Source organism: Pollachius pollachius (assembly GCF_949987615.1).
Source record: "Pollachius pollachius genome assembly, chromosome: 5".
Classification (NCBI taxonomy): domain Eukaryota; kingdom Metazoa; phylum Chordata; class Actinopteri; order Gadiformes; family Gadidae; genus Pollachius; species Pollachius pollachius.
In genome coordinates, this window is record NC_136938.1 from 23487378 (window position 1) to 23514778 (window position 27401).

The 27401-nt window shown below is 45.3% G+C and overlaps 2 protein-coding genes across 2 annotated transcripts; both read left to right on the forward strand.

Moving 5' to 3' along the window:
• Positions 1 to 270: 270 nt before the first annotated feature.
• tmc3 (transmembrane channel like 3) lies at positions 271 to 19880 on the forward strand (the record flags this gene model as incomplete). The annotated part of the gene is made up of 23 exons (XM_079737010.1): positions 271 to 386; positions 1542 to 1688; positions 4198 to 4273; positions 5651 to 5732; positions 6163 to 6269; positions 8095 to 8193; positions 9254 to 9396; positions 9888 to 10035; positions 10664 to 10707; positions 11232 to 11379; positions 12624 to 12733; positions 12997 to 13075; positions 13297 to 13608; positions 14228 to 14356; positions 14805 to 14872; positions 15489 to 15617; positions 16608 to 16718; positions 16882 to 17007; positions 17420 to 17498; positions 17591 to 17633; positions 18015 to 18285; positions 18827 to 19423; positions 19541 to 19880. The coding sequence occupies 23 exons, from the start codon at positions 271 to 273 to the stop codon at positions 19878 to 19880; spliced, it is 3504 nt and encodes a 1167-aa protein (XP_079593136.1).
• A 1079-nt stretch (positions 19881 to 20959) lies between these two features.
• Positions 20960 to 27299, forward strand: stard5 (StAR related lipid transfer domain containing 5). Its single transcript, XM_079736395.1, has 6 exons — positions 20960 to 21404; positions 22327 to 22376; positions 22614 to 22746; positions 23012 to 23129; positions 24524 to 24617; positions 25193 to 27299. The coding sequence occupies exons 1-6, from the start codon at positions 21315 to 21317 to the stop codon at positions 25341 to 25343; spliced, it is 636 nt and encodes a 211-aa protein (XP_079592521.1). The 5' UTR covers positions 20960 to 21314; the 3' UTR covers positions 25344 to 27299.
• The last annotated feature ends 102 nt before the right edge of the window (positions 27300 to 27401 follow it).

Below are 27401 nucleotides of genomic sequence, written 5' to 3' on the forward strand. Positions count from 1 at the left end.
GCACCAATGAGTGGCCAGCAGCAGGTACACACACACACACACACACAACCTCAAACACACACACCACACTTTTTCCTGAAGACACACTCACTGTACCCTCTGTCAGACCAGTCAGTTTGCCGGTAGAGGGAGAGGGAAGCTCACACACACACTAACACACAAACACACACACAGACACACACCCACACTAGCAACAGGGCAACTAAATGGAACAGTGGATAGAAATGGGGAGACAGTGAACACACACACGGACTTTGAGGGGACCTCAGGATGAGCGGGGGGTCCCAGCCGGTGGCAACGATCGGTAGGACCACCGCCCGGAGGCACAAGAGTGTGAGGAAGAACTCCAGGAGAATCTACTCCCACTACCAGGACCAACAGCACGGGTGAGAGAGTGAGTGAGTGAGTGAGGGAGGGAGTGAGTGAGTGAGTGAAAGAGTGAGTTCCTGTGTTTAACTTAAGTAGGGAGGCATAGACTGGTGCTTAAGGTAGGATTTGGGTTCAAATCCCAATGTCGATAGTCTACCTGTGGACATCTTTGGGAAAAATGGCTAAACAATACACGTTTAAAAAGTGCTAAGTTGTTCGGTAGAAAAGTGTTTGCCTAATGTTATTTGGGCAGTTGGAGGGTTGATGTTTTTTCCTCAGGCTCCTTTTCCAAGGATTTGCAATGCGGCTTTGACCAATGCCTCCATCTTATCTTTCGTGTTGTGATGTGCCCATGTTTCAACCTATGTGGCTCACATTGGTTGTCAATTGTTTAATGTGTGTGTGAGTAGGTATTGTATCTTTTAAGTTGCTTTAAGTGGTCAAAGTGATAACATATATCAAAATGGCCACAAAAGGGCCACTTTCTTTAAGAATCTCCTACACTCATCCCTCTGTAGGTTTTTGTAACCTGTTTCCAAACTGCTGTTCTCAAGATTACCACATATAGTTCAAGTTATGCTCTGGTATATGTATTTTTATTTTCAGATATTTATTTCGATTTAATTTATTTATTAAACCACATATAAGAATACGAAAACATTCTTTATTTCAAAACTGATTTTGAACAAATTAAAACCTCAATGTTTGCATTGCCATTAAACCAATCAACCAAACGAAATGTTGTGATTCATGAGTGAATGTAATTTTAATGTTCAACATTGAGTTACAGAATTGTAAGCAACAACTTGAAAAAAATAATCCTAGTCCATCAGAATGTATAACCGTCAGACAGATTACATACCTCAGTTCTGCGCCGAAGCCTGTAGCCGCAGCCTTGCATCACAGGTCGATGAATAAATTGAAAACACCATTACACTGACATTTAATCCACACATTGATCTGGTAGACGAGACGTGAACCGGGCAATGTTTAACAAATAATGCCTCACTTTAGTTGTAAAGTGTACTGCGAAAACACTAAGAAATGCAGTGGTTTCCGGTGTGTGTGTGTGTGTGTGTGTGTGTGTGTGTGTGTGTGTGTGTGTGTGTGTGTGTGTGTGTGTGTGTGTGTGTGCGTGTGTGTGTGTGTGCGTATCCTTGCCTATCCTGTAGCTCTTCGGACGATGAGGACAAAGAGGATGGGCGCGTGGACAGCAACGACCCGGAGGAGATGTTCCAGAACATCCAGTACCAGAAGGAGATCATCGCCAACATCCGCACCAGGCCCTGGCCAATGAGACGCAAGCTGAAAGTGCTCAAGTACACATAATGATAATACACACGTATTGTCTTTCTTCCTTCATCAATTTGTTTGTTCTTAATCCTAATGACCTTTTCTCTGGTTTGTCTCCTGCCTCAGACACTTTGTCTCCTCTCCCACACATGCACACACACAAACACACACACACACACACACTCACACACACACACACACACACACACACACACACACACATGCGCGCACACACACACACACACACACACACACACGCACACGCGCACACGTACACGCACACACACAAACTTCCATCAAATCCAGAAAGACTGCAATGGTTAATGACCATGCTTTAACTTTGTAGTGTGTCCACCCACAGCCTGACAAACATAAGGAGGATCATAGCATTGTTTAAATGTCTGCCAGCATTACTGTATATCATCCTCACTAGACCCCATCCCAGCCATCTTTACTCTCTGATCTAGTAGGGATAGAAGCATTAGTACACACTGGGGTCTATTTAGGCTATGCTATTCTCATGCAACCAGTACATCTCTACAGCTGTTAACAGTCCTAATGTGAGCTACAATGCATAATGTATAATACAAGGTATTATAATGTTGTTGCGCAACTATGACTGGGTTGGTGTCGGGTTGAGTGGAGACTGGCTGTTTAAAACAAACCAGTGATGAACATTTATCCCCTGTCTCGTTGCTCTAATGATGCAAGCCCTTTAACCCATATCCAGCTGTTAGTGGGTAGTTATCCCATTGCCTCTGTCTCCTGCTGTGTTCCAACATCTGGGAATGCCTTATCAGTTGACTGTTAATCGGGTTGGCCTCAATTGATGCGGTGCATGAATGATTGAATTGTTGGACACATATGGACGTGCTTACCGTAATGTGAATAGCAAGTGGCTTGACTAGAAATCGGCTTAAATAATGTGTTTCTTCATTAGAAAAGACTGCACCAGACAAAGGGAGATCACATGGTCGAGAGACGGAGAGAGGGAGAGCAGGAGAGAGTTAGAGAAGGGGATGAAGAGAGGGAGAGAGAGATATATAGTTCAATCAAGCAAGTTAGAGAGGAGAACAGAGAGAGAGAGAGAGAGAGAGAGAGAGAGAGAGAGAGAGAGTGAGAGAGCGAGAGAGAGAGTGCGAGCGAGAGAGAGCGAGAGAGAGAGACGGTCAAATCAAGCAGGTTAGAGAGGAGAAGAGACGGACGAAGAGAGGAGAGGACAGAGCGATGAATGGATTGAAAAGAGAACAGAGTGAGAGCCTAATAATGTGTGAGAGAATCAGAGGAAAAGAGGGATGAAGAGTTAGAGGGAGGGAGGGACAGAGGGGAGGAGAGAGACGAGGAGGTTCAGGGGGAGGAGTGTGGAAGGAGAGCTGATGCAGAGCAGGTTTTATATGGGGGCTTGTTATTGCTGCACGGTTTTATTGCCCTTATCGCGGGCGGGGACACCGCCCCTTGCTTTTAACACCCCTCGGTAATCTCTGGCTCAGTGCCTGTGATTACTCCCACTGAGACGCCTCGTATATTTCACAGCTCAGAAATGGTCATTCCTTTATTAAGGCCCACCAAACCAACTTTCTGAAACACACATGCGCTCATGCAAGCATGCACGCATGCACACTCACACACTGATACATATATACACACATACACATGCTGTACACACTGATTCATACACAAGCGCACACCACACATACTTAAGCACTCACGAACGGACACACGCACACACACACAGATACAGTAATGCTCAGATATTCGCACCCTCTTTCACACACAGCTACGCACACACACACACTGATACGTACATACACACAAACATACAGACACACTCAGATATTCACATCGTCTATCCCACACACACCTACAAACACACACACACACACACATACACACACACACACGGATACAAACACAGACACAGACACAGACACACTCAGATAATTACACCGTCCATCACACACACACGTACACACCTCTCTCTCTCTCTCTCTCTCTCTCTCTCTCTCTCTCTCTCTCTCTCTCTCTCCCTTGTTTAACAAGAGCTAAGATAAGTTGTTATTGAGGATCAGTGTGTAGAACTGATTGTTGGTGTTGTGCCCCATTACGTTGTACAAGGTCCGTAGAGATCTGTAACGGCCCGCTGCTATAAATAAAGGATTCACACCAGGGTCCAATCAAGCTTTCAGCCAAAGAAAACAACCACTGTTATGCAGAACCAGTAGGGCATGTCTAGTCGGCCCTGTTGCTGCTGTATACTACAAAGGAAGAAAACAACAGCCCATTCCACTCTTTGAAAGTCTGACCATATTCATATAATCTTGGCTATTGTTGGTTCTTAAGTGATACTTGATGAAATGCTCAATAAACCATCAAACGGGTAGGTACTTCCATAAGTTGTAGGTCTATTTGGTACAACACGGTTGGTGGTTATCACTCTTTAACTATTTCCAGACGGTACAATATCCACAGCCACCCCTGCCCCTGGCCTTCGTCAGGCCACACCCTTACCTTCTTCCCTCCTGGCGCACGTGACAGGCAAGCCCGGGAGATTGTGCTGAGGTACGAGGGCAGACTGACCCGGACCAGAGGGTATCAGGCAGCAGGAGCTGATGTAGGTACACAACTACTAAACATCACACACACACGCACGCGCACACAGACGCACGCACACACGCACACACAGACGCACGCACGCACACACGCAAACACACATACACGCATGCTTCAATCTGCATCAAACCTCCTGTTGACAATAAAGGCTGTTGTGTTACAATTTTTAACATCTATTTCAATTATTCAATTTTGATAATGTTATTGGTATTATACTGAGTCATACTTTCCTTTCCAACAATCTGATAACAATATAATTTATACTATTTCGTATTTCTACACACCTTTTTAGAATACATTCCTTCATAATTAAAAAAGAAACACTTTAGTTTCGCCAATGTGGTCCATGATGGGTAGTTTCATACTCCTGGTCCAGCTTGTTGTTCTCCTGCAGGGACTATTGCCTCAGTGAGAAACAGCCTGTTTGTTCACGTCCTGTTTGTTTACGATCTGTTTGTTTACGGCCTGTTTACAGTCTCAAATTAATCTCCATCAGCCTTTGCCTGAGCAGAGCTTTTTGGTACTTTTTCTGCAATGCGGTACTGACCTGTCTGCTCTGCTGTCTTAATTATTACAAACAAACACACGCATGCACATAAACACACACACAGACACGCACACACACTCACACACAAACACGCACAGTTGATATTCATATTCTTCACCTTCCTCTTCCTCCTTCTTTTTCTCTTCCTCCTTTCAACTTCTCATGCATACGCTCTCTCTGTTCTTCAATTCACATTTCTACACACACACACACACACACACAGACACACACACACACACACACACGTGCATGCACAGACGGACACACAGACAGACAGACACACAGACACACAGACAGACAGACAGATGCACGTACACACACATACACACACACACACACACACACACAGAACCACACACACAGACACACACTCACACACACACACACACACACATACACACACACACACACACTCACAGAAAGATAGCGGCGTGGTTCAGCAGTGTGGGGAGCAGATTTATCGTGTGTTGTTATGGCCCGCCTTAATTAAAATGTTCCAGAAGCACCGGCTGCGGCAGCTCAAGCACCATTAGCATTAATTGACTTTTTGCAAGCGAGCTGACAATGAATTATTAATTACAAAGATTAAGTCCAGGTTAACTGAAATAAGAAATGATTTGGTTCAGCTGACTTGAACGGATTGTAGAGGACCTCCCCAAAATGTGAATTAATGGAGTGGCCGCGTTGAGTTAATAGGAGTTTAAATTACAATAATGATTGTTTTTGTATAAATAATAATTGTGATTTACAAGCAGGGGAAATTAAATGTGGTTGCTATAATTCCGTTATGTCTCTATCTCTGCTCCATTAATGATGAATCTATCCGGACAGCTGCTGAAGAAACTTTCCAGACTGCTCTACAATATTGTCGTTCTCTTCATTCCCTGGGAGATGAGAATCAAGAAGATAGAAAGTGAGATATAGAGAACAAACACATCTTTATTTCTATTGCTATTTTACATTATCCTAAGGATGGTCCCATAATCCCATCAGAGCTAGCACTTAAAAATAGTATTTAGCATTGTGTAGTGTCTAATCCTAGCCAGTTTTGTTGTATACGAGGAAGGGATTAACCTAACAATTGTAAATGCACTTGTTTCTAGGAATATCTTTACTGTACCGACAGTGATATATTGTTTCCCTTTCTTCCGACAAATGTACTTATTGTAACTTGCTTTGGAGTAAAGCGTCTGCTTAATGCCCTGAATGTAAATGTTAATGTCATCATTTACTCTTAAATATCCTGACTATTCTCTAATATAATATCTAAATGATATTCTCCCCATTCCACACCGAAAGTTATTTTCCCGCCTAAATGTGCTGCTTGATCTCTCATTGGTCAGGTCACTTTGGCTCCGGGGTGGCCTCCTACTTCATCTTCCTGCGCTGGCTGTTTGGCATTAACATCGTCCTCACCATCATGACCGGGGCCTTCATCGTCCTACCAGAGGTCAGTACCAATCAGCATCCATTACTTCAAACGTCCCTACTGTGTGTGTGTGTGTGTGTGTGTGTGTGTGTGTGTGTGTGTGTGTGTGTGTGTGTGTGTGTGTGTGTGTGTGCGTGTGGGCGTGCGTGCGTGCGTGCGTGCGTGCGTGGGCCAGTTTGTGTGTCGACGTCTGCTAATGGGGTGTTGAACGCCACAGACTTACATTTTACAGTTCTAAACATAGACATAGATGTTTATAGAAGTATGTATATATAGATATAAATATAGAAAATTTACTCAAAACCTTTAATTAAATTATGCTTCTTAAATGTGGCATGCCTTTATTAATTGTCCCAATCGTGATATGAAAGCCTGATATGAAAGCTATCGCTGGGTCGTTGAAGACAGAGCAGGCTTTAATGGTTTATCCTACACCTTTAGCTTCCCGTGAGTATCGCCTCAAAGGCCAGAGAAGTAGTTAGAGCGGAATAAAAGTAATTTATGTCTGCTACTGAAACAAGGACCCAATATCCCCCTGCATGGGTCAGCTGCTCTCTTGTCACACAATCTGCCAATCCCATTCCCATGTTTTATCGCTCTTTCCAACCAACCACTATATAACAACTCCTTCATTTCTCTCTTCATGCCTCCAGATTGGGTCATTACCTTCCAGGTATAGATAAAATACTTAGTTAAACTGTTGTTAAACTGAAGCAACTCAAACATGATCCCAGCTAAATGATTGGATATATTTGTATGGGCAGTGTTGGGAAAGTTCACTTTGTACGTGAACTAGTTCAAAGTTCAGTTCACAAATTTTAAAATGAACTAGTTCAGCTAATGTTCATAATTCAAAATTTTGAACTAAGTTTCCAAAAAATGAACTAGTTCATAGTTCTTTTTTTCAATATGTTGCTGTGAGCTATTCGTTTTCTCTGGTATTTTGAACATTGAGCCCCCTTTGTCGTTTGTCTAGGATGAAATAGAGTGGTTGAATCAAGTATCGTAGCGAAATACAGTTTCTATCGTGTTTTATTGCACATTAAGCGCATTTTGTAAATCCCATTGATTTCTTTTGGAAGACTCATTGCTCGTTGGCCGGAAACGGAAAGGGGGGGTGTTCACGTTTGGTTGTAGTCTTTTCGCTCCGATCCGCGCGCGCATCCGCCGTGTTGAAAAAGAAATAACCCCCATATTGAACGAAGTTAAACCGAGTGAGCGTGCCCTTCACAGACACCAAAATGAACGAGTTCACAGTAACGTTCATCAGGCAGTAATACAGTACCTTCAGTTCACGTTCGCCCAAAATATGAACGAGTTCATGAACTATCGTTCAATGAACGCGTTCAGGAACAACACTGTGTATGGGTTTGTTGCATTTATGTACAGCAGCAGTTTGAAAGAGAGGGATGTAGAATATGGCTACAGGTCGAAATCCAACCTGTGTCGCTGCAAGGTGTGTAGTCTATGTGAGTACAGAGGCAGGTAAAGCCACGAGACACCACATATCTGTTATTATTCAGTTTGGTGATGCCTGCCTATGTGTGTTTTTTTTTTTGCGAGAACTATTTTTGGCCATATTTGTGACCCTTTGAAATGATTTGATGGCTTCTTGCTAAAGCCTTCTACGTATCTGTCGCTTGTCCTGTCAAAAGGATTTTCATTGTTCAGAGTACCCCTCTGTTATACTGTGCATATGACAAATAACACACTGACTTTAAACTTTGTTTAGGACCTATTACCACTAAATAAAACTGGTAAATATACAGAAAGTCCAACTCCAACAAGTGGTCGTTGAAGTTAACATCAACATTTCCTGTTCTGTTTTGTTGGCCCCTGGCTGTAGCTGCTGGCAGGGGCCCCGTTTGGAACGACGAGAAGTAAGACCATCCCCAAGGAGCAGTTCTCTTCAGCACAGGATCTGGACACTATCTGGTCTCTTGGGGCAAGTCTCTCTGTCTCTTTGCCTATCTCCCCCTCCTTCTCTGTCCAACTCTGTCTCTCTCTCGTTCTCTGTCTCTGTCTATTTCTCTCTATATATCTCTCCCTGCACCTGTCTCGCACTCTCTCTCTCTCTCTACAATCTTTCTCTTTCTCTATCTCTCTCTCTGACTCTCTTTCTCTCTCTTTCTCGCTCTCTTTATCTCACTCTTTAAATCTCTCTTGCTTTTTCTTTCTCTCTGTCTCGCTCTCTCTTTCTCTCTCTATCTAACTCTTCGACACTCTCACTCTCTCTTTCTCTCTGTCTCTCTCTCCATCTATGTCTCTCTCTTTATCTCTCTCCCTATCTCTCTCTATTTCTCTATCTCACTCTTTCTGACTCTCTCCATCTCACTCTTTCTGATACTCTCTTGCTCTCTCTTTCAATCTGTATCGCTCTCTCTTTATCTCTTCTGTCTATCTATATCTGTGTCTCTCTCTTTCTCTTTCTCTGTCTCTCTCAATCTAACGCTTCCTCCCTCTAACTTGGTTTTTTCCTCTCTCTTTATGTTTTTACTGTTATATCAATGCTGCATGGTGCTGAAATGGACACCAGAGGCTGTTATTTCACATTCTACAGGCCTTTAAGCAGGCCGTTTATTTCCTGATCACCTTCGCTGTTCTCATGACCTCTACAATGAGGCTCATGTCGGGACTAGCACAAGTGTCATGTGCACGGTATTCCATATTGTGAGTGGCTTTACTGCCGTTCAGTGGGAATTGTAACGATTTTCTGCTTACGCTCTGCGGATATACTTTTCTTCATTCCCACCTGGCAACTCAATCACTTTTATGATCACTTTTATCATTGTGTGTGTGTGTGTGTGTGTGTCCGTGTCCGTGTGTGTGTGTGTGTGTGCGTGTGTGTGTGTGTGTGTGTGTGCGTGTCCGTGTGTGTGTGTGTGCGGGTGCTTGTGTCTGTGTGTGTGTGTGTGTGTGTGTGTGTGTGTGCGGGTGCTTGTGTCTGTGTGTGAGCGTGCGTGTCCGTGTGTGTGTGTGTGTGTGTGTATGTGTTGGGACTGCAGGGCTATCTGCAGTACTCGGTGCTGTTCTACGGCTACTACGGCAGAGTGAGGAAGATCGGCAGTGCGGGCTACCGCCTCCCTCTGGCCTACTTCCTGGTTGGCATGGCGGTCTTCGCCTACAGCTTCATCATCCTGTTGAGAAAGTAATCCTCCCAGCATCTTCTCTGCTATCTTTCTATGAGTTTTCACAGTTTGCCATTTTATATGTCAAACCTTCTAATCCCAACTAGACACAAAGCACTGTACAGGGTAGTTGATGCTGCGTAGCAAAATAATTGTAGGATATCAAATAAGCGGTTAAAAGTAAAATGACAAAACAATGCAAAAACTCAAAGTCATTTAGCAAACGCTTTAGGCTGACAGGGATTTATCCATTTCTCATGTACGTCTACAGGTGTACCGTGGACCCTCAGTATTGAACCAAGAACCTTTTGGCTACAACCCTTAACCAATAGACCCCCCCCCCCCCCCCTTACATTCGAGTAACTGTTATCCAAATTAGCATTTTTCATTTCACTGTTTTCAGTATCATAATCAACAGATTACCCCTTGGCCTGACTAAAGTGATGACACCAGAGTAAAGGGTGGGGGGGGGGATGTTTTCACATTGTCCTCCTTCCAACGCTTCCCCCAGGATGGCAAAGAACTCCCGTCTGAGCCTGGCCAGCGCCTCGGACGAGAACTTCACCTTCTGCTGGCGGGTGTTCTGCGCCTGGGACTACCTGATCGGGAACCCGGAGGCAGCCGAGAGCAAAGGAGCCGCCATCGTCAACAACATCAGGGTTCGGGAAAACAGACGTGTTCCTTTAATGACTCTTCATGCCCCTTCAGTGTCAAAACACACACGCACACACACACACACACACACACACACACAACAACAACAACAACAACAACAACAACAACAACAACAACAACAACAACAACAACAACAACAACAACAACAACAACAACAACAACAACAACAACAACCACACACACACAGACACAGACACACACAGACAGACACAGGCACAGACACAGACACAGACACAGACACAGACACAGACACAGACACAGACACAGACACATACACACACACGCATGTAAACAGCTAAACACACACGTACACTACTGGAGTTGGAGGCATTGTCCACATGCCAAAGGTCTGAAAAAGCATGTAATTAGGCGTCTTAAGACACGCAAATGTACAATTAGTAACAAGATATTTGTATGAAGCAACCACATGGGTATGAATGATGTTGATGTACTATCTTTATTTACCACATACACAATATATCATGTGACTCAAGTTAGTAGGCCATATGTAGAACCCGCATCCATTTATGATTGTTTTTTAATTAATCAAACTGAACACTCCGGGCATGTGATAATATATAATATAATAATATATCTCACACCCCTCTGCAGGAAGCCATTGTTGAGGAGCAGGAGAAGAAGAAAGATACAAGCCTGTATGTGGTTTTGGTTTATTTTTTTTGTATTTAAAAACATATCAAACAAGTTGTAAGTGGACTACAGATGTACCCCTGGCTGGCTAAAGGGAGGAGATAGACAATGGGAATCAAACAAAGTGGATGCTATCCGCATGCTTGTCTGGAAAAACTGCCAAACCCAATCACCTTCAGCACCATCAATCTAGGCATGTTGCACGCCCCCTCAGACGCCTTCCCATCCAATCTACTAACTCAACGGCACTGTGCCGGCGTGTGTCTGTGTTCGTAAATCAATATCAACACGGCACATCTGAGGAAATTACATTGTGCATCAATACATTATTGAAAGGCCCCACCATGAAGAAAATGCCTCAAAACGTCGTTTTTGGGTGCCTATACTTAAGGGGTGAGGGTATCTTGCTCAACGATTGCTTCAGGTAGATGTGGCCATCAGGGTTGGATCGCAGACGCTTTGGTTGGGCAGTCCGGTGCCTATGCCCTGTGACTGCTGCGCACCATCACAACCCTTTTCTTCCTCCCAGGGCAGTTCTCATCAGCCTGCGTATCCTGGCCAATATCCTGGTGCTGTTGTCCCTGGCGGGCAGCATCTACATCATCTACTTCGTGGTGGACCGCTCCCAGAAGCTGGAGCAGGAGAAGCCTGAGCTCACCCTGTGGGAGAAGAATGAGGTGAGGTCCTGAGGTGGTGTGGCCTACCCTGTTTCTTCATGACTCGTGACTAGACTCTGTCTCAATCTCGTATGACTCGGGCGTGGACCGTAGCGCTGACTGTATTTGGATTCAGATGTCAGATATGAGGGCCGGTACTTATTAGTTTTAAAATGCAACATTTGGTTTTGTTGGTGTTTATTTGCACATATATTGGTATGTCGAAGCATGACTCAATAAACGCCCTTAAAAATTGCGTCAGCTGTGTTATTGTTGTTAGGGGGACCGGACTCTGACTCCATTTTGGGGACTCGGACTCGAGCGCTGAGGTCTCGGGTTGAGATTGAGCGACTGGGCGACAACGCCGGTGCTTTGCGTCACCGGTGGTGGGTGGAACCCTGTCTCGCCGCTCATTGGGTTAGTCGTCCTTACAATGGGATTAGGCGATGCTGGATGCCAGCGCTGTCTGTCTGGAGCTGAAAGCGGAGCCAGGCGGTTACAGTAAGGCCAGAGGAGACGAGTAATCGGTTGGCTGGGGTTCGCTGCCATCTGTCCACGGCAGCCGCTCATTTCATTGGCCTCCCGAGAGGGAGCTAATGCACTGGTTCCCGACCCTTTTTGGCCCGGGTCCCTGACTTTAGTAAGAAAATGTTTGCAACCCCAAATTTAATTATGTGTATCTGCTTCCAGAGAAATAGTCATTGCCACTCTACTTCACACTTAATGAAAAGTCGTATATCCCTCATGGCTAGGAATCATTAGGCAGTCGGTTTGAGTATAAAGGACGTCTTTAAGACCGTTTTGTTAAAGGGGACAAATTATACCACCAGGTGTGAGTGTGCTTAGCCATCTATCCAGCACACATCTAGGTGGACACGCCCACTAGTGATGTCATACGGGGCAGATTTTCGAAACGGCTTGTAAGGCTGATCACACTCACACCTGGTAGTATAACATGTCCCCTTTAAACAACAAAATAATGTGGAATATTTGCATTAATATGATGTTGTTACATTCGATGAACTCTTCTTCTGATTTGACTAAGATGTTATTACAGGAATATAGAGAGAGGGAGCAGAAATCAGAAGGATGCAAAATTCCTAACCGTACTGTATATTATCACTGTACTGGCATGAAGAGAAAAATACCATGCAATTTAGTCGATCTTCATGTAAATGTCTACAATGGTAATAAGCCTGAGAATGATAGAAACCTAGTTAGGCAGTCATTGCTATTCTCCTGTATGTATACCTCTCTCCTTGTAGGTCAGTGTGGTGGTGTCTCTGATCACCATGATTGCTCCGTCTGCGTTTGAGCTGGTCTCTCAGCTGGAGATGTACCACCCAAGAACCTCCCTGCGCTTCCAGCTGGCCAGGTGAAACACCAGCACATACTGGGCCAAGTCATGCAGACAACCAGTTACCCTTCATACAGTAACCTAGCTTCAAAAACATGAGGAAGTTTTTTTTTCCGCGTATTGTTTCTATATATATATTTGTATCTGTCTCTACCGCTATATCTACAGAGAGTCTGAGAGAGAGATAAAGAGAGAGAGAGCTGTATTAAGTGAAGTGGCTCCGTTGAATAAACACAAGGGAAGAGGTTTATGGACGCAAAGTGAGATGAGTGTCTTCACAGGGTACTGGTGCTGTACCTGGGAAATCTGTACAGCCTAATCATCGCCCTGCTAGACAAGGTCAACATCATGAGCTCTGCTGTGAGTATGCCTCTCAGAACTGGTATTAGTGAGTTAGGTACAACCCCCAGTATTATATTACGCTGGTTGAGCCATTCACTGACGCAAAGGGACCAATCATCATCCATTACTTCAAACGTCTCTATGTGTGTGTGTTTGTGCATCTGTGTGCGTGCGTGCGTGCGTGCGTGCGTGCGTGCGTGCGTGCGTGCGTGCGTGCGTGCGTGCGTGTGTGTGTCCAGATCCAGGTGGTTCCTGGTAACTGGTCTGACCCCAGCTCCTTCCTGGCCACCATCTCCCAGCCAGACGAGGAGAGTCTTTCCACCTTAGTCTCAGAAATGTATCTCTCTGGACACAAGAACGACAGCATGAGCACCACGACAACAACGTCAACCACCATGGCGACCATCGCCACGGTGCTGGACGCTGGCAGCGTCTTCAGCAATGCCAGCAGTGGCAAGAACGTCCTGGTGGCCTTGACCAATCACACGGCTCTCTTTGAGAAGAACGCCCGCTCGCAGCAGGACCCCTGCTGGGAGACCTACGTTGGACAGGTTATCTCTCTTTCTGTCTCTCCTTCTCTCTCTGTTTATACCACCAATCAGTCTCTGTAACTCACTCCTATCTGTCTGCCTATCCGTCTGACACTCACCTTTTGTCTCTGTCTGTATGTCTGTCTGTCTGTCGGTCACTCTCTCTCTTTGTCTGTCTCTCTCTTGTCTCTCTTTTTCTCATTTCATAATTTAATCATGATTTACACCCTGGAAATTATAAAAAAACTGTAGAATTTATATAGAAGTCATATCGAAGATGGTATAGTGGACACTAAACTAAAGTTTGATGATGTTTGCATTTCTCTGGTATTACAAACTAAAACATTTACACACATAACACATAACAGCTAAGCCTTCATCTGCGTTAAATGTGTTGTGATCAGGCAATAAGAAAGTAATATAGTCAATGAACAGTAGGGGGCAGCATGGCAATTGCTATAACTCAGCTGCTTGGAAATGTAAATTAAAAAAGAACACATGCGCCAGCAAGTTTAGAAGTACATAAACAAATGGTTGTGTGTGCGTCTGTGTCTGCGTGTGCGTGTGCGCGCGCGTGCGTGCGTGTGTGTGTTCCTGTGTGTGTATGTGTCTATCCACGTGTGTGCGCCTCGCCACACAGGAGATGCTGAAGCTGTCCATCATCGACATGATCTTCACGGTGGCCAGCATCCTACTGATCGACTTCATCCGTGGTCTGGTGGTGCGTTACCTCAGTGACTGCTGCTGCTGGGACCTGGAGAGCAAGTTTGTGAGTGACCAACAGATTAGATATTAAACAGTACATTACCCAACAGATCACACGTTAAACACTACATCGCCCAACAGAACACACTTTGAACACTACATCACCCAAAAGGGCACACATTAAACCCTCAGTTCACTATGCTGCTATGCAAAATATGCCAATTGACAGTTCAAACAGAGGTCACTTTGGTGAAGAGCATATTATAGAACTTTATTATACAGAAGAAAGTTCTTGAAAAGCAATCCTGGCAGGCTGCAGCCCTGGCGGTGCCAGGAGCCATCCATAAGATAGAGTCCGAGTAAGACCTCAGACCTCTTTAAGAAACTTGAAGAACTGCCAATTTCTAAATGGAATAAATATCCTTTATCTCAATGGAGCACATGGCTTTGCCGCTGGCCCACTAGAATTATGAGGACACAGATAACACCTTTTTCTTTTGACTCAACTTCAGCCTGAATACGGAGAATTCAAAATAGCCGAGAATGTCCTGCACCTGATCTACAACCAGGGGATGATCTGGTAAGTCTGACTAAACAGCGCACTGTTGACGGTTTTCCCTCGCGAAATGAATGCAGCCACAATGCCAGAGATCTCTACTATCTCCGCTAAAGCTGCAGCACAGGAGCTTCAGCTATTGCCAGCGGTGCAATACCGAACCCCCCGTGTCACTATTAGTAGGAATAGCCGTGCCGAGAGGCAGTGACCCTGGGTAAATTGACTTTAGCCTTGTCTGCAATCTCTCCATTACACTCCTGCACGCTCAGCTAGGTTGTATTTCTCTCTCCCCCCCCCCCCCCCCCCGACTCATTTCCGAGATGTCGTCTGGTGGGTGATGAGTGTAATGATATGGCGCCCCGAGTGGCTAGCTCTAATGTGGTTTATGAGGAAACACACAAGCGACCCCAAAGAATGTCCTCACGAAATGTCCCCACAAAGTATCCCCGCCAAACTAGCCAGACTGTGTCCCCGCGTGCCACAGTGTGTGAAATTGTGTGTGGGTTTTTGTTTAGCCTTTTATCCATCTGCATCTGTTTCTCGAATGTGTGGGTACGTTTGTGTGTTTGCCTGTCTGTGTGTCTGCATCCGTTTGTCGTGTGTGCGTGGGTGACCATTAACGTGTCTCGCTTTTTTCTAGGATGGGGGCGTTTTTCTCCCCTTGCCTCCCCGCCTTTAATGTGATGAAGCTGATTGGCTTAATGTACCTGAGGAGCTGGGCGGTTCTGACCTGCAATGTTCCCCATCAGCAAGTCTTCCGGGCATCCAGGTTCACACATGCACGCACGCATGCTTGCACATGCACATCATGAAATTAAGCTCTAAAACAAATAAACATACACAGAGAAAGACAATTTAACGATTCTGAATCAATTTCCTATTTGGTGAACCATTCACAAAGGATGTATGTGTTTCTGTGTGTGCGTGTGGGCGGGGGGGGTTGTGTGGATGTTTGTGTTTGTGAGTGTGCGTGATTCTCTTCCCATTTCAATATCTGGTGATTTGCTTAGATTGTAAAATCTCGATATCTATAATTTCATGCAGCTGACTGACAGTGAGGGCTTCCATGGTCCTTTGCCTGGTTCAGATTTATGTAACAAGGCTGTTTCTCCGGGGTCTTATCAGTCTCTCCCAGATGGGGTAGAATATAACAGCATAACAGCATATTACTATTAGTCTCTCTCTCTCTCTCTCTCTCTCTCTCTCTCTCTCTCTCTCTCTCTCTCTCTCTCTCTCGCTCTCGCTCTCTCTTTTTCTCTCTCTTTCTCTCTCTCTCTCTATTGCTCTCTCTCTCCCTCTCTCTCTCTCTCTATTGCTCTCTCTCTCTCCCTCCCGCTCTCTTTCTCACACTCCCTCCCTCCCTCCCTCCCTCTCTATCTCTCTCTGTTTTGAGTGAGCGTTGCGCGTATCGCTGTAATGCTCTTCTGCTTGAGGGGAGGGAGCAATGAAGCCATACATTGTACTGACCAGTTAAATCCTAATCATGTTAACACAGTCCAACATCGACCGATTTATTGTGTAAATCAGAGAGTAAACTCAACCCAACCAGAATTTAGGGGAAGGGTAGATAAATTATTTTCTAAAGATTAGCACTATACAAAATTATATTTTGTCTTGTAAATTTTGGAGACTGGTCTCAATATTATATTGATATTTACATATACACAAACACACATACAACATATTTAAAACAATACAATTAATGCACAATTTATATTTATGTAACTCTTAATTTTGTTTTTATGTTGTTGTTTTTTAGATCAAACAACTTCTATCTGGCCATGTTGTTGTTCATGCTGTTCCTGTGCATGCTGCCCACTATCTTTGCCATCGTGAGATATAGACCATCGCAGCATTGTGGGCCTTTCAGGTAAAAACCCAATGTGTTGTGTCGTAACCACTCGTTTATTATACATTTTGCACAAAGAGATAGATAATAAATAGCAAACAATATAGGCTAGCCTAGTACTGTGCAGCAGTAGAACGTGCGTATGTGTTTGGTTTTTGTGTTTACTTTGTCTTGCATGTCACAGTGGCCAGGAGAAGATCTATGACATCATTTCAGACACCATTGCCAGTGACTTCCCGCTGTGGTTCAGCAAAGTGATGAGTTACATCACCAGCCCTGTTGTGGCTCTGCCCGCACTGCTGCTGCTCTTGTGAGGCCACACCGCTGCACACTCGCATGCAAGCTGGCACACACATACACATGCACTGTCACACTAATAAAGAGAAACACACACACACACACACACACATACATTCACACACTCTCACATACACACATACACATACACACACGCTCAGACAGACAAACACATACACACACATGCACAGTCACACGCACACACACACACACATACACACACACACACACACACACACACATAAACAGACACATGCACACACACATACGCACACATACACGTGCGTGTTTGAGCATACATGCACAGATACATAATTAAATGAAGAGAGACGTACAGAAAGAAGGCCAGTCCTGTACACTTCAAAGACAAAAGAACGCCCCCCCCGTTTATCGTGCTTCAGGCTACTGTTGACTGTGTATTCCAGCATGCTGATATACTACCTCCAGGCCATCGCCAGATCCCTCAAGTTCACCAACAACCAGCTGAGGCAGCAGCTCCAGACCGTGAGTGTGTAAAACAGGATTTGAGGCCTGGAGGCATCTCTTACGACAGATCTTTGCTCTACATGTTTACCTTGTGGTCTCTTGAATTTTAGGAACGGTCAAATGACAAGAAGAAAGTCTTCCAGTTGGCTGCAGGTAGGGCTTACTCATGACTTCATCTCAGAGACAGGATGGCTAACATTCACTTTGCTGTTCATAGAGTGAATGGCTTTAATGTACTTGTACCTGAGGAAATCAAGTGCAAGACAGTCCTGTATTATAATAGCATATCATCACCTTACGAGGATAGCCGCACCTTAAAGTGAATCCAAAAGCATAATTGCGTTTAGCAATACGTCAACGCTTTTTTTCTAAATCAAGCACAAACATTGTTCGCAAACATAGACTTCAGTCATTATTTGACACATCTCCGCATCTTGGAACTGCATTTGTCCATTGGACAATGACCTTTATATTATCAACATTATGCAAGCACGGTTGTAATAACGACTGACCTTTGACCTATGACATGCTCAGCCAGGCTCCAAGCCCCAGAGGCGGCCGTCGACAAGAAGACAGACCAGCAGGAGAGCGACGTCACGAGTCACGAGTCCTCCATCCACTCATCGCCGCAGCACAACGGCAGCGTCACCAACTTCCAGTCACCCGTTCGCCGTGGCAACAGCATCCGCACCATCACCCAGTCGGTGTCCAGGGCGGAGCTGAACACAGGAGGCGCGGCTGGACCTTCCAGGAGTCCACCCGTGCCGTTGTTGCACAGGCAGAGGCCGGACCATCCACCAACTAGGTAGAGTAATTACAGAAGGACTACTGTGGCGTCTTAAGAATACAATCTGAAAATGCTGCTTGAAGGTTCTTTGAATCCTTTGGTTCTGTATTGAGAAAAGGGAAACAGTTAAAGCACACAGCGTAATGCAACCTGTTGTTAAATGTCTATTGTGTCTTTTTTTCCTTCGTCGAGGAGCTCACTACTCTGTGATAAAGCAGAACAGTTTTTTCCATTCGTGATGACGGCACAAAGAGGAAAAAGCCTGGCAGTTTAATTTAGAGAAGAACGATGTCACTTAACCTCATTTAACGGTTCAATGGCATCGAGCACACCAGTGTAGAGTTATTTTAAAAACAGATTTTGGAGCTTAAATCTCTCAATATCTAGCTAACTTACTGCCGACTTCTGAAAAGTAAAAGTACCAGCGTCTACAGTGTATTTAAAGGCCACCCTTGATTAAGACGCCTTCAACATCAACTGCTCCTGAAGGACAGCAATCCCCTTCAAGTCATTTAGCATTAAAGCAATCACTGAACTAAACTCTCTTTTTCCCCCGCAGGCAGCAGTCGGCCCCGTTCCTCGGCGGCCCCAACGGCTCCTGCCGGGCCAAGTCGTACCGCCACGTGGCCTACAACCCCGCCCCCGGTTTCCCCGACGACGTCCACTACTCGGACCCGCTGTACAGGAAGACGGCGCGGCCGCTGCTCCCGGCCGAGGCGGCGGGCATCATCACGGCCCACAGCTACGCCGCCCGGCGCCCGCACGTGGCCACGCGCTACGTCATCCTGAACGAGCATGAGGCGCGCAAGAAGCTGCTGCGCTCCGCCACGCGCATCCCTCGCCACTACTGCGCCGACGGACCCTCGGACCTGTACCCCCCCCGCAGCGGCAAGCGCTACGCCCCCCGGGCACCCCTCCAGGCACAGAGGTCCCTGGCCTCGCAGCCCCACCTGAGCGAGGAGGAGGAGGAGATGGAGGAGGGGGCAGGGGTCGGGTTGGAAGGCAGGAAGAAGGCGCAGAGGAAGGGCTTGTTGGGACAGGACGGCCGGCGCCCGCGGTCCCTGTCGGACCTGTACCAGCCGGCGCGCTTCTACATCGGCGAGCGCGTGGAGAGCCAGGTGTCTATGGGGAAGGACGCCCACGTGGCCCGGGGCAGGCGGGGGGCAGGGCAGGCGGGGGCGAACACCAGGGAGGAGGAGGAGGAGGAGGAGGAGGACGAGATAGACTGGGAGGGGCTGGAGGCGTACGCCTGCTCGCACGCCGGCGGGAGGAGGGCGGAGCCGGCCGCGGCGCACATCCGACGCCCCGCCCAGTCTCCCGGGCGCTACGGGCAGTCCTCCGGCGTGGCCAGGGCGGGGGAGCCCCAGGTCAAGCCCAAGGTCAAGAGCAGGTCCAAGATGGAGCCCTGCCTGACGGAGTCTGACTCCGCCTCCTTGGGGTCCAGCAGCGACCAGCAGAACAGCAGCACCGACCAGTACATCCAGGTCATCCACAACAAGGAGCGCCACCTCAAGTCTGACGCCAGGCAGGGCAAGCCGGCTAAGAAGAAGTCGAAGGCCAGCATCGATCTAAACGTCTCTAGGTCAAATGAATTGGTTTGCTCCAATGTGTGAGGGAAAGGGGAAAGGGTCAGCAAAAGTCTGTGCAATAGAATGTGTATTTGCTGACCAACAAGTTGTGTTACAAAGATGTAATTATCAATTGAGACCGCAAAGTATATATTTGTAACATTTTAACCTCAGTGTCGAGTGTAAGAGAATGCTCCACATATAATATTTGATTGTTACATTCAATGTGTTTTCGTGAGATGTGTGGTCTTACCTTGCTTATTTTATCTGTACATCATACTATTAAATGTTGATCAATTTTGGTTTGGACTGATTGGGTGAGGATGGGTAGATAATGCTGATAGAGATTTCTACAAGAAATCGATTTGTCACTACACATTTGTGTAAAGGGAGGCAGGGGAGACTCCGATAAGTCAAGCTGCCTCTAGGTTAGTTTTTTCTTTGATGGGAATATGAATGATAATTGTTGAGGAATACCTTGTATTTGTCAACCTTGTAATTGTTTTTATTTGTGGTTCAGACTGATCTCGCCAGATTGTTGTATTAAGATAGGGTTTCACCTCTATTGAAGGTTTCATTCGTTGTCGGACTGAACTGAAAATTATGATTATGCTTTAACTTGACAAAGTCATTTGAATAAGGTGAGCTGTAGAAAACATGGACTACACATGGCATTGACTACAAGCAGGACAGTTGGGGGACAAATGGGAACAACACACAACACACAGCCCAACGATTACAGTATTTCCACCTTTGCATATTGTGAAACAACTGCTCTGAGCACTTTAATCAGCATTTGCTTCTTATTATTAATGCTTAATATTTTCTGTCTGTCTCCAGTACTGCTGATGGTCAAGTGAAAAGGGTCACGGTTGGCCACTGCATAAAGTATTTATATCTTTGCATGAGTACTTAGGTGTATTTGCATATGTTTTCATGTTGAATGTATTTATATATGTTTGTCTTCATAAACCTGTCGTTATGTTTTAGTCCTCCTATATATTGACCTAGACTGAGTTTAATGTGTGGGGAATTTGTGCTACAAATCCAAGCAGTACCTACAATAACCGCGTGAGGGGCTAGTGAGTCATTTTCTACAGCTCCCCTGCTTTCAGTGACTCGGGTTTATGGGGCTGTAACGTTAGGTGAGTCGCTCATTCAAATCAGTATCTCTTTCTATTACGGTCATCACGTGAATGGGTTATTCCAACTATCTAACCCTGAATTTGGCCTTCGCTGGAAACCACCGATGCGATGATTGACTGTGGACGAGTGGAAAGGCTCGGTTCCGCCGCCCAGCTGTGTTAGCCTGCTAGCCTCACCTCTCAGCCTTGAATGGCTTGTTAGCTCCCCATGCTAAGTGACACAGAGGAGAGCCGACCCCGGTGTCTTCATCGAGGCCTATAGGATCTATAGATTGTACACGACAGCTGGGCTAGCCACATTTTTTAAAAACGCGTTTGAACACCACAGCCATCCATGGATTTTGTACATAAAGCCAACACCGTGGCCGACTGCCTGCTTGGCTTCAAGAAGGACGAGTCCGGCTGGAAGACCTGCAAGAAGTCGGTAAATGACTGATGATGTTTTTTTTTGTATTCACTAGATCTTTGTTATTCGTGTTATTCGTGTGAGGTCGCGCTGACATCCTGATTCCTCGTCTTGGATGAATAAAGCACGGCGTGTCTTATTTGATCAGGTCTTACGGACGACTGAATGGTGTCCCATGTGTTTAATATTTGATCACCGGTTCAGCGAAACACAGTCATGACAGTGTCCATCGATCTCCATCCCTGATCCGAAAGCTGATCACCATACAGCCAGCCTTTGTGCACATTATAAAACACCCCGACAGGAGGGTGGACGTGGATTAAAAGTAAAATCAAAAATATATTCATACCCCCGCCCAATCATGTCATAAATCGTCGCAAACTACGATGAGTAATAACCAATAACGAAGAATGATGTGTGAACTTCGGCCTGCGCGTCCAATAAACCACCATGCCGCATGTGTTAAGTCGTCCCAACAAAACCAAATGTCACGTTACAGTTATTAATCCTCCCCATTTGGCCACATCAAACACATCCATTACGAAGGGAGGACAGAATATGGCTGCTGTCTGCCACGTCTCCTCCTGGATTTTATGAATGAATGGTTCATCAGTGAAGGGATCTTTTTGCTGTTGCACATACCTTTGGTGCAAAAACGTCAAAGGTGACCCGTTTAGGGAGAGTCTGGGCTGTACAATGTACCATGTGCTTCAAAAGGTGACATTGACCCCTACTCCAGTTTGTAATAAAGCTGCAGGTGAAACGGAGCCAGTCCAATCTCGCTGCTGTATGGCTTGTATGTTATATAGGTTTATCTGTTTGGATGAATCGTTTTGTTGCAATGCATGAATAAACCACCTGCACCAGATAGGTGACCCCACTATCTGAACTGGCCATTCTGCCTTAAATAGTTAATCAACAATTCATATCTCCTTTATAGAATGATGTCGTCGTCTCCTGGCGTCCCTCCACTGAGTTCCCAGGAAATGTGTGAGTTTTTACTCTACCCCTAAATGACAAACTGGTTATTATAGCTGAAGGTCGTTTTCCACTGAAGCACACAGTTGCATGATGTTGTTTGTTCTGCTCTTTGACGTCTGTTTGTTCATAATGATGTAATAGCTCGGACAATAAGGGCACGCTAGTCGGCATACACCGCAGCGTGTACATTCCTTTTTATATCTGTCCTACTTTTCTGACGCCGTGTCCTGTGTTGTGTGACTGCAGCTATAAGGGGGAGGGGGTGATCAATGGCAGCAAGGAGAAGGTGTGGGAGTGCCTTGAGCCAGTGCCGGGTGGACTCAGGGTGAAATGGGACAACAACGTCAAGAAGTTTGAGCTTCTGGAACAAGTGACAGAGGTGCGTGGAAACCATCAAGTTAAACGGGTTGCGGGTACTGCATTATGCTTCGTTACGTTCATTTTTCTGTTCACATTTTCTTTGACGTTTGACCCAAACCAGTGCTTACATTCAGAAGACCCTCCCCCCCCCCGTAATAATGTGATACACCTATGCTGTACAGAAAGCTTTCGTCCAAAGTGACGGAACTCAGACACGTTTTGGACAGGTTTATCAAGGAGGCCGGATAAGTTTGGACTCTCTGTCTCGCCCCCCCCCCCCCCAGATCATCTCGGTGTGCAGAACGGTGACCCCGTCGGCAGCCATGGGCATCATCGCTCCACGAGACTTCGTGGACGTTGTGCAGATAAAGCAATATGAAGACGGCACCATCTCTTCGAACGGTAAGCCTAGCCTCTTCTAGACTCCTCTTGCAGTATTCGCAGTGTACTGTGATGTGAATAAGGCCTCTGACTGAGCACGAGCAGCGCATGCTTATGTCACAGTTGTAGTATAGCTATGTGATGTTATTGAGGTACCTGCATAACCTAAATGGCTTCCTGTCGCAGAACGGCCTCCCTTAGCCAAGGGGCTAAAGACCGTTCCTTGTTTATAGCCTGTTTAACTTTAAGTGTGGACTTAAGCGCACTATATCCGCCCAATCCCAATGTCCGGACTCACAGACTTTGATGTGCGTTGTCGCGAAATTATTAAGGCTTTAGGGCTGTCCCAATGTCTAATTCCAAAGGGCGTGAGGGTTTGAGTCCACACTTACCTAGCCCTTTCCGTGAGTCTGCATCAGTGCAGACTTCACCTAAGGGAATTACCCACAATTCAAAGCGTTGTGACGTTTACCGCTGAGACCATAGGGAAATACGGAAATTAGGAAGGTAAACAACAAGACGACGCTACTGTCAATGCGCGACCAGATGGGAATTTCTGCCTTTTTTTAGTGAGCCGGATCATTTGGATCAGCTCACCAACAAGAGCTGGCTCTCTTTTGGCTCCCAAATGGCTCTTCATATTACTAATTATACCTTTTATAATTCAGACCAGATGGGAATTTCTGCCTTTTTTTAGTGAGCCGGATCATTTGGATCAGCTCACCAACAAGAGCTGGCTCTCTTTTGGCTCCCAAATGGCTCTTCATATTACTAATTATACCTTTTATAATTCAGCCAAATTCAGCCCGTTCTGACTTATGATTAGTATGTGTAGGCCAATAATTACCTAATTCAATACATCCTTTATACTGAGGTATTCAAAAGTAAAAATTATATTTTCTAATTCAATAAATTGCTGTAGCCGATTGTTTTCATTGCATTTACAAAAAAAGAAAAGAAAAAAAAGAGAAGAGAATTCGCAAACCGGCAAGTGTCAGCAGCATCTTTGTTGCCAAGGTAACATGTGCTGTCCCAATCCCATATATACCTATCTGAGCCCATGTGGCCTCACACACTCACTCACTTAGCACCTGAGATTAATTAAGTCCGTGAGTCCTTAGTCCTTAGTCCTCAGGGCTCACTTTGGGATTGGGCCATTGTGTCAATGGTCTAAGGTTCAAGGTTAGCTACTGACCACTGCTACTGACGGGAAAAACGCTTTAGATGCTTTAGAAACCTCTTTACCTGAAATGATGTTATAACCATTTCACATTAAAACGTCCAGATGTTTGGGTTTGATGTTTCTAAAAATAATGTATCGTTGAACCATATTTACTGTCCTCAATGTTCTTATTTGAGGCCTGGGACTCCTGATCCTTTCTAATGTCTGAACGTGCACCTCTTCCCCCTGACAGCCACCAACGTGGTCCACCCCGGCTGCCCCCCCCAGTCAGGCTTTGTGAGGGGCTTCAACCACACCTGTGGCTGTATCTGTGTCCCCATCTCAGGGTGAGTACGGGGCCTCGGCGACCGCATGCTGGGTCCTGCTGGGACCTGCCGGCCCTCTTGCTATGTCGAAATGGAAAGAGAAATGTTCATGAAAATAATGAGGGTAAGAATAAAAAAAATCATATCGGGCCTTATGCAATCCCTAGCCAACAGTGCCTGGCTTGTTGCAAGAACAATATTGTCCAGGGTGACCCTGGTGTGTTCTGTGCGTTTGGTAACAAATACGCTTAGACATCTTGACGCTGGTTGGCTCTCCACTAAATCAACCCCAGAACATTTTTTTTAATGGACATAAAAGAAACCTCAAGTGGCCGTCCAGTTTGCCCACAGGGGGGCAGCATTGAGCCACAGCCCCGCAAAAACATGAGCATTGTGTCGCCAGCTGTTTTCTTCTGACTTCTCATGTCCAAGTCGCTCCCCTCTCCTCTCCTCTCCTCTCCTCTCCTCTCCTCTCCTATCCACCCCTCCCCTCCTCTCCCCTCCCCTCCTCTCCTCTCCTCTCCTCTCCTCTCCTCTCCTCTCCTCTCCTCTCCTCTCCTCTCCTCTCCTCTCCTCCCCTCCCCTCTGTTCTCCAGAGAGCCCAACAAGACGCAGGTGTTCAGCTTCTTCCAGACGGACCTGGGCGGGCTCCTCCCCCGCTCCGTGGTCGACTCCTTCTTCCCCTCCAGCATGGTCGAGTTCTACAGCAACCTGGCCAAGGCTGTGAAGTCCCTTAAGGACCACTGAGAGAGCCCCCCCCCCCCAAGGCCCAGCTAACAGGTCACGCCTACTGTTGAATCCAGTAGATTGTCATTTAGCTCCCGTCTGTTTTTACAATCCCCGCCGTGTGTCTAAATCCGTGTATGCAGTGTTCTCTTGTTGCTCTCACCCCGGCATTCCACTTCTACTTTCCCCTTCCTGTTCACTGCATAGTTGTTACACAGTAAAAACATGCATGTTGCATGTGACCTTGATACTAACCCTGGGACCCTGGAATCAGATTCCACGGCAGGGCAGTGAGGTATACCTCATTTTTCTGTTGTTTTTGCCTTGCACTTGAAGAGGTTTGATGGTTCTTTTGTTGGTTATACTGTACCCCAGGACATCTGCCCCCCCCCCCCTCCATCCAGTATACAGTACTTTAATATCAAAGCACAGATTGAGGCACCTCTACTACTTGTGGTTTGCATCTATTGACACAAAAACGACAATGACTCATGGATAGGTGATCCATCCAAAAAAGGTGCAAGCTTTTGTTTCAAAACAGGAAAACCAAACTACACTACATTGCTATATTGAGTGTTGTACATTCCCTTTACTACTCGGTGTCCATGGGCTATTTTTGTGTATTTGCTGCACACATATTGAGCTGAGCTTTTGTCAAAGGCGAGAGGTAACTGAGATCTTCTTTACTCCTGTCTCAAAGCCACCGTGTAGACTACCCTCGTGTTTGAATCCTTATTTAAGGTGGCACACAAAGCCAATTTCTTCTAAATTATCTTAGAAGCACTTTATAATTCCAAAATGTAACAAATGTTTTGCTCCCAAAAAAATAAGCGTCAGGCCCAGTTAGAGTTCAGGTTCAAGAGAGTTCAGGTCAAGTGCTTAACAAAATGACAAAATCAGAGGCCTTGTGATTTAAGATAGTCAGTATGTCAGACAGTGGGTATGGCGGTACGAGTTGAGGTAAGGTAAAGATCAGTGTTCTGTTTGACTGGTAGCCCACCAGCAATAAGATGCTGGTGGTCCGACTTGCATGCATCATTTTCCATTTACAAATATGATAAGCCATATAAGGTAACATCTTTTTTAACCATTATTGTATCATTATTTTCAAACTAAAAGTCCCTTTTATTTCCATTGATCCCATAAGGATATTCTTAATGATAATGACAACTTTTAGAAGTGCATCTACTGTTTGTGTTTTGTGTGCTTGCCTCCCTGTTGATTATTTTACCAATTCCAATGAATTTATTCATCCCGGGAGAAATTATTTTGGTTGCAATTTCTCCATTCAAGGTAATAGAAAATGGAATACATGTAATATTTTCACTTGAGTCTCTGAGATGTGTACATGCTTGAATATGTTATTGACTTGAAATGGTAAATACAGGTGGCTGCTAAACTAAAAGAAACACGACAAGTATGTGAGGTATAATAATGCGGTATACAAATGCGAATATGAATAATCATGACCTGGGGAGTGAATTTTAACTTGTGGACTGAAAGATTTTTAATCCATATAAAACAAGTGGCGGGATTTTTCCAATCAGAAAATATTGTTCTGATACATGGAGAGCGAAGGCCCAAAGCACTGCCATTAATCAACCATGCAGATGGCATTCCCATGGTTACAGGTAAATAACCTGGTCTGACCAATTTCAGACAATTAGTCTGTGTTTCTTATAATTTTGTAGTTTGCTGCGTGTGATCTTGGGTACGTTTTTGACAAAGTGATGAAGTCAAGAGTGTTTTTGGCCATTTATGCAAGATCAAAAATGTTACTGTAATATCAATTCCATTTTGTGATGTTTTCATCCCATTGAAAACAACCGCTGCTAAAGAGAGTGGCCCATGTTAAGTTTTACATGTATATTCAGCACATACAATAGACTGTTTACCTAGTACTACACTGTACCAAAATAATTTGTTCTTCTGTTTTTGTAAAGCACCAGCATTATCATTAAATTACCAATCAGAATACATTGGTGTTTCGACATTTCTCATTAAAACAATATTCAGACCATCAAAATGTATTTTTTCCCATATCTGGAATGAAGAGATAAAACAGTTGCCCTTTGAGGT